The 8,283-nt window shown below is 35.0% G+C and overlaps 1 protein-coding gene across 1 annotated transcript; it reads right to left on the bottom strand.

Moving 5' to 3' along the window:
* Window positions 1-47: 47 nt before the first annotated feature.
* On the bottom strand, window positions 48-5,887 carry LOC130798540 (ETO1-like protein 1). Its single transcript, XM_057661578.1, has 5 exons — window positions 4,730-5,887; window positions 2,887-4,599; window positions 2,241-2,532; window positions 1,367-1,676; window positions 48-592 (listed from the first exon to the last, which is right to left on the bottom strand). The coding sequence occupies exons 1-5, from the start codon at window positions 4,852-4,854 to the stop codon at window positions 372-374; spliced, it is 2,661 nt and encodes an 886-aa protein (XP_057517561.1). The 5' UTR covers window positions 4,855-5,887; the 3' UTR covers window positions 48-371.
* Between the last annotated feature and the right edge of the window lie 2,396 nt (window positions 5,888-8,283).

Below are 8,283 nucleotides of genomic sequence, written 5' to 3'. Positions count from 1 at the left end.
AAAAACCGACAATTTCTTCGAGTTACATAAATGGCAATAGACTCGACTTCAAACTTAGAAGAACAGCTTAGCATTGAAGTTGAATTGTTGATACACATTGGATGCCGAAAAAAATTAGGTGTAAATGCCTACAAGGAAAGAGGTTTGACAACAGACCTTGTAAAAGCTATAAGAATTTCTTCAATTTCTGTAGACTGATTAATACACTACAGTGAACATAAAGTTTACAAAACTTGAGGCAACAAAAATGAGTGATACCTCATTAGAATACACATGGTATGCTTGGGAATTTACAAGAAATGAACATACAAATTGATGTATAAATACTTTCCAATCCTGTATGAAAAGTAATATATAAGTTGGCAGAATGATCAGGGTTCATGGCTGTTCACCCTACTGTGAAGCTCGAGCATTTCTTGATGGTTTGGGTCAACAGAAAGAGCAGCCCTACAGTCACGCAGAGCACCCATAACGTCACCAATGTGTTCATGGAATGCTGCTCGTAAGTGCAGTAGGTGCACATCCGCTTTAAATGCTATTGCCCTGGAGAGCTCTTCTATGGCTTCCTTCTCCTTGTGGCTGTCCATCAAGACTGCCCCAAAATATGAGAAAAATCAGTGTTGCTGTTGAATGCTTTTTTTTAAGAGACTGCTAAGAAAAAATTGCTGCGCCTAATCACAAAGCATGTCCTTGGGACATCGATCCATTATCATCCTTACCCTAGACCCTCGATGGACAATGAATGTAAATAAACAGCTACTCTTAATTAGTTGATATTGCATTCAAGCAACTCCCAGACCGACTCTGGGCGGGACTCATTGGGATGATGATGATGCATTCAAGTAACTACTTCAAAACTCTTATATCTATAACGGCCCATTTAGTAGGTGGTAATAAACGGTGATAATGAGAATGAAAAACTAGTGTAATTTTGGTTGAAAAATCTTTGGCTACCTTGATGGCCATACTTTCCTACTTCAATCATCTCATTTTCTTCATAAAATTCATTCCAATGCATTACCATTGAGAGTGGAATTAGGTGGTAATGGAAATTTGTAAACAAAAAACATTTTTGTGCTCAAAGTTTCATTACCATGGGAATGATATGGAACTTTTGATGAAATTTTACACTATGAATCATTCTCATTACCACCATTTAGAACGGACCGTAAAAGTGAAATGATTCACCCAAGAAACGGAGGAATGCTAGTGAGATCACAAAGCTAACGTATGTGTAAACCATAAATCAAAAAGGCCATGCTCCCATTGACACCTATCAGCAACCTTTATTATGGAGTATGGACTCTTAAAACGAAATCGAGTTTAACTGCTTTAAAATGCAGAAAATATAACCAAGGTGTCATACCTGCAGCTCGATAGCGGTATGGATATACTCGGAGTGGATCTAGTCGGGTAACCATTTCAAGGTCTTCCTTGGTCAAGTCACGATCACAATACTCTGATCTCTTTTCATATGCAGATGCATTGTTCTGCGCCTTTTCAATTAGTTTTGTCATTTCTTCATAAGCAGCAGCCTTGTCATTCCTGAGAAAATGAACTCGAGCTAGGCCTTGATGAGCTCGGGTGTGACGGATCTTAAGGGCATTAACATAGCAGTCAGCTGCTAAGTCAAATTTCCCGCAGTCAACATACACACTCCCGAGATTGTTCAGAGCCTGCCATGTTTGTATTCTTTAGCATATGTTGGACATGGGAAAGAAAACAATGACAGCAAATACTAGTAGCAGTTAAGTTCAGGGAATCTGAAATTGTTTCGCAGTTTGCCAATTATCAACTTTTGAAAGGGTCATCACCGACACAAAAATCAACAGTTACTAAGTTGCAACCATAGCGAAATCAAAGGAAAGTTTCCAATTTGAGTAATCGAAACTATTGGTTCATGCATTATTGGCAGGTGTTGCAAAATCAATGGGACAAAGGGATTAATCAACTGAATATAAAGTAATATCAGGTTGACAATTCATTTTAATAACATACTATTAATGACAATAAGTGATTACGAACGACTAGATGCAGAGCTCTACCCATACCCTCTAAGTTGAATACTCTAGATGAAGACGCAAATCACAATGCCTCATATTGGTGGGATTCGGGCTTTGGTTACAGTCAATAAATAAGTATGCAAAGATTCCACCACACCACATGCACAGAAGGCCTTCCTGGTTCCTAATCAAAAGGATGATCGATCTAAGAGAAGGGTGATGCCGATAAATCCATACCTGACCTTTCCGCAACCTATCAGAAGGGCATTTAAGTGCATCTTCGAGAAGGGTAATAACAGCTGATGAACATGATGGATCCTGACTGGAGTCAGCTAATGCATAAGCTTTCAAGAAGAAAGCCTCAAACGATCTCTTGAGCTTTATTGACTCTTCCGCCTTGAGAAGCCCTTCTTCACAATGCCCAGTATCATACAATATCCACCCTTCATAAACCAAACGCTCATCCTCAGTTGACGCATGCTGGCGAGCTAACTGCAAACTTCTCATGGCTGCTTCTGGACAATTCAACCTGGTCAAGCAGGATGATTATAAGAACATAAAGCAAGCAGTATTCATCAAAACTCGTTCTAGTTTCAAAAACCCCATACAGAACAGATTTCCACTGTCCATGTCTTTAACATTCACCATACACAAGGGCTCAAGGCTAAAATAAATGGCAAGTATCTAGAATCTAGATTATGAATGGGAGTTGAACAGAAATGTATTAACACTATTTTACTTGGATTTAAACACCAGCAATAGAATACGTATCCAAAACTAGTCAGGAAAGTATATAGCATACAACGCAAAACAAAATTTAAGCAAGAACTACCCCTTCAAAGCTACTTCACTGAAATTCGAGCGAGAAAATTATATAGCATACCTAAGAAGAAGTAATGATTGTCTGAAGTACAGGACACCTTTAGCTGCATCGGATTCAAGCATCTGATAGATTACTGATAAAGATCCAATATCATCCACTGAAGACCACCGGTCGTACAACTTGAACCAACAGTCAGCAGTTGTCCACTTCTCAACATGCTCCCGTACCAGCAAACGAAGTTTGGTTGCTGCAACACGGCCTTCAAACATTCGATAACCAGGAGAAAGAGTGAGAATTGCCTGAACATCGCAAAACGCTGCTTCATAATTTTCAAGAGCTAGATAGAAGCAAAATCTGAGTTCCAAGCACTCCAATGCTAGCTTAAAACCAAGAATACGATTTATTTCGGAAATGGCTGCTTCAGCCTCTTGTCTTTTCATCAAAGATGCAGCCCGATACATGTATGGATAAGTAAGAGTTGGGTCTATTTCGGTCGCTTTCTCAAGGTCATCCCACCTCTTATCCCCTTCACAATAGAGTGATCTTTCCTGGTACATCCATCCCAGGGGATTAGAGGATAAAATCAAATTATCAAGCTTCTCAAATGCCAAATCCTTCTGGCCTTTGATGTAACATATTCTAGCCAAACCAGCAATTGAGTACATATGGCTTTCTTTTACAGCTTGCTGAAAAAGTTGTTCCGCTTCATCATATTCTTTCCTTAGAAGCCTCACGCAGCCTAGTTGATGGTACGCCATCATTTTTTCTCGATTATCCTTTGCAGCTTGCACCAAACGTTCGAAGAATAGCACAGTAGTATCTGATCTAGCGTCAAGGCTCATGGAAACTTCACTCAATAAACAAAAGAGTGAGAACGAAGCTTGTCCAACTACAATGGATAGCTGTTCCCCATTAGCATTTCCTAAAATTTTCACTACTCTATCATCATTTAAACAATCGGGCAGATCATGTAGAAAAACTTGTAAACATGAGGCTGCAAGTATTGGAGAATTCTCCTCCACTGCACACTCTAGAAGATCCACCGCGTCCTGCCTCGAAGACACCAGTGAAGCAAGTTTCCGATCACAAGCATCTTTCAAGCTTTCACAGCAGAATTTGTTAGCAAATATCAACATTTCTACAAGAAGTTCAGGAGAGACTTCATCTAAACACGCAGTCCTGCTAAAATTCCTAATTGCTCTCATACCGGCAGGAGATATATTGTTCTCGGAGAAATTAATCTCCTCGCAATACGACTCTGTAAAGCAACCATTCAACATAGCCCGAAACGGAGCTGAAAGATGAGCCATTTTCTGTCTATCACAATATATTCTCTCATCTCCAATTCGGAAAACAACAGTCTCGTCACTATCATTCCCACTAGTGGACACACTTTCAGAGGACCGTGAATCGCAATCACCTTCAAGTTCACAAGCCACATCAATTGGCCCAAACTCTTTAGCACATTTATTACAAGAAGCAAGCAAATCAAAAATGAACTCCTCGCCTTTCTTCTCATACTTCAACCAAGACCCAAATATAATCTTTTCATGAACACTATTAGCTTTCAGCCAAGCAGTCCGAAGACTTCTACGCATCAATTTAACCTCACCTAGACCTCTAAACACCTGAAATTGTAACAAATACAAACTCGTCCTTTCATGTGGTGCACAAGATTCGAGTTCTTCATGAATTTGAGCTAATACTTGTACATAATCAAGAGGTTTAAAGTGTGGTACAATAGGCGGGTTGGGAACCTTGATAAGTGATCCTCTACAAGCACACCAAATAGAACAAATAACTAAAATGCTATAACAACCATCCAAGGAACAAACAACAAGCACAAAGATTCAATTTAATTCACAAATATTAAACAAGTAATCAAATTTAGAATGCAACTTACATTGATGAAGATGCTTGAGCAGCTAATTTTGAAAATTTTCCCCTCTCAACTTGGAGCCATGACTGTGGATTTAGAACATTAAGGTGTGGCTCTTTACATGATTCAGAATGAAATAAAGTCCTCATGGGACATAGGGCACGAAACAATTCCCAGATCTCCACAATAGGCAAATCTCAACCTCCCTCCTAGCTCTTCAGCTAAAGGAAGAAGCACCAACTAACAAATTCTTAACTTCTTACAGATCAATAACCCTAAACCAAGTTAAAAATTTTACTAAATCCACCAAAAAAATAACACTAACTACTCAAAAATTACTATAAATTGATAAATACAACTCCTTCAAAGTATCCCATCACTCAAAAAGATAATAACTTTACTAAATCTTTACTAACTACTTCATTTATAAGAGCAATAGCCCAGAAAACACCAAAATAATCTTTACCAGAAACAAAAACTAAACCTAACCCACATCATAAAATCAACCAAAAAATTTTACCCACCAATAACAAACGTTACCTACCTGATACAACCAAATGGAATAAAAAAGACCAAATCTTGCTGCAATTTAACAAACCCAGATGCAATTTTACAGTTAAAACAAGAAAGAGAACTAACCCACAAACTTGCTAGTTCAAAATCACAAACCCAGTTGAAAAAAAATTGGGAAATGAGCTAATTTAGGCGTGAGATCAAAGTGAAGAGAGAATCTAAAGGAAGAAATTTTGTCACTTTTTTCCCTTCCACTTTTTGTTTGTTGGTTGAATGAAAAAAGGGGGAAATAAAAAAAGCTTTCCCCTTTATTAATTATAAAATATTTATTTTTTCTCTCCTTTATTTTTTCTTTTTTTTTTCTCTATGTGCTCACTTTTCCTTGCAATTCTTCCGTTGGAGAAGCCCAGAAAAGATTTGCAGAGCTCACTGTTTGTATGGTCAGAAATCCAGAACTATTAAAAATAGTGTAATTAATATGACAAAGATTTAAACTTTAACAAAAAAAAGGTGATTAAAGAATAATTAAAAGTGGGGATTTCTATGATTAATTAGATTAATTAAATACTCTGTTGATGAGTATGCAAATGCAAAGAGAAATAAACATAGATTTGTGCGGTGAGTTGGTATCTTGGTGAGACTGGTGTGAGTTGGGTAAAGGTGAAAACGACGACGTATTTGCATGTGGAACAGCAAGGATGGTAGACCCCACCATACACCAACGATCAAATTGGAATAATGGGCCATCTTGACTTTGATGATTGCTGGTTTAATTTAAATGCATCATTATGGCAGAGAGAAATTTAAATTTAAAAAAAAATTAAAAAAATGCTCCCTCTACATCTCTACCTCTTTTAAATTGGAACAATGGTACATGCGTGACTCCAAAATCAAGTAATGATATATATTACTTATATGAACAATAATAAATGGAAATAAATATATAAATGAGAATTAAAAATCGATGAAAATATTTTTTATAAAAGAAAATATAGTAAAGTTAAATGGATGGATTTAAATGAAAGTATGACAATCTCAAGCGGACAAAATAAGTAACAAGTAACAACGATCCATTATTCTCAATATATATGCATAATTTGAAAGGTTGGATGTATGCAATAATGCAATCTTACCTTATAAATGATACTACCTCCATTTCAGTAACTTTATCTCATTTGTTTTTTTGAATTATTCATAATTCATTCTTAATTTATATTTTATTCTTAATATATAAGTTAAAACATAGTCAAGTGGGATCTTGTTTGATTTGCCTCAACACAATGATTACTAATATCAACTTTTTATAATTTTTAGTTATGCATCGTTAGAAATATTAAGATTTTAATATATATCTTGACAAACGTCTCCAAATGAAATAAGACAAAGTTATTAAAACGAAAGGAGTATAAAAGATATTGATTTGATTGATCTTAATTGGTTGCAAACATCAATTAAAAAACTAAAGAATTACTCCTTTGGATGACGTTGATATCAAAGAATACTAATTTGTTTTAAAAAAATGAATTATAATTTAATATTATGAAATAACAAAAGTGTTATATAGAGTGGGTATTGATGACACATGTGTATGATTCCTATGGATGAACAAGAATGGATGGGGAAAGGACTTAGCTGAGTGTCATCATCTTCAATCAATTTCTTACACTCTACATTTGTTCATGCAAAGTTGTAATGTGAAAGTTGTAAATTTTTAATAGGAACAATACAAATGGTTAAAATGTTTTTTACACGTGTGTATGTCTTTGGTGCAAGTGCAACTAATCTTTGCTTATGTATGACTTATTATATAATAATAATAATCATAATAATAATAATTTGAGATAAGGTTTTTTTGAACTTTGTTAAAGAATGGATTTCATTGGTGGAAACTTGTTATAGTTGGTAATTGGTATTAGGAGATTGATTTGGAAATGAATATTCATGTCGTAATTCTGAGATGTTAAAATTTTCATGTGGTAATCAAAACTTTTTGAAAATTCACGCAGTAACTCTGATGTTTGTCAAATTCTTCTCCGTAACCTTTTACATAGAAAAAGTTTGAAAACGTTAATTACAAAGCTTAAACCTTGCTATACGCCTATTTATTCGCTTCACTAGATCAAATTGCATCATTTTCATAATTTGCTAGTAGAAGAGAATTGAAAAAAAATTAAGGTTTAAATTTGGGGGGAAAAATGTTATTTGGAGGAAAAATGGTAATGTTAGAATTTATGTTTTGGGGGAACTTTATGAAAATTTAATCTAGTGAAACGAATAAGGCGTACAGTAAGTTTAAGCTTTGTAATTAACGATTTCAAACGTTTTCTGTGTATAAAGTCACTGAGAAAGAATTTGGTATACTTCAAGGTTACTGCGTGTATTTTTAAAAAGTTTTAGTCACTACGTGAAAAATTCAATACCTCAGAGTTACCACGTGGAATTTCCTTAGTATTTATTTTATGTACTAATATTTCTAAATTAGATATATACTTTTCTCGATCAAATAGTTTAAATCAGATAATTTTGCTTAATAGTCTTATCCTTCAATAGCACAAAATTTTTGAATTTTTTCGTTGGAACCCCATGTTTCAATTTGTCTCCATCCTCAAAATAGCCAATAAAGTTCCCATTGATCCTTGAAAATTGCATTCAACCAAAAGGATGAATTTTATATTATATTTTTTTAATCTTATTTTTCTAATTTAAAATCTCAAAATACGAGCAATCCTCATGACAATGGTCAATGAGGCTATTAATTGTTAATTTTGTAGACAAGATCAGAAATTATAAGAATGTAAAAATGAAATAAGATGCGACTTTTAATTTATATGATGATGACATGTGATGTTATGTATGAGTCAAATAATATCGTTCAAACAAAATCAATAGGATGGCAAATTTTTACATTATGAAATTCAAAATCACATACTTCTCTACAAAAAAACAACCCATAACACATGGTTGTATTAATTATATGGCCAGGCCCAGGGAGGCCAATAAACTTCCTACATAAGTCCTTGACACCACATGTGTATTAGAAGTATTTTCTTATGACTCTCATGTGC

The sequence above is a fragment of the Amaranthus tricolor genome, chromosome 13 (assembly GCF_026212465.1).
Source record: "Amaranthus tricolor cultivar Red isolate AtriRed21 chromosome 13, ASM2621246v1, whole genome shotgun sequence".
Classification (NCBI taxonomy): domain Eukaryota; kingdom Viridiplantae; phylum Streptophyta; class Magnoliopsida; order Caryophyllales; family Amaranthaceae; genus Amaranthus; species Amaranthus tricolor.
Note: the sequence above shows the minus strand (reverse complement) of the source record. Positions and strands in the feature narration are given on the sequence as shown.

Bases quoted from the DNA above. Each gene is read 5' to 3' on its own strand.
- LOC130798540 (XM_057661578.1), bottom strand. From the start codon at position 4,854: ATGAGGACTTTATTTCATTCTGAATCATGTAAAGAGCCACACCTTAAT. The intron at 1,677-2,240 runs GTATGGATTTAT...CAAACATGGCAG, and splicing joins ATAGGTTGCGGAAAGGTCAG to GCTCTGAACAATCTCGGGAG. The intron at 593-1,366 runs GTATGACACCTT...ATTTTGGGGCAG, and splicing joins ATACCGCTATCGAGCTGCAG to TCTTGATGGACAGCCACAAG.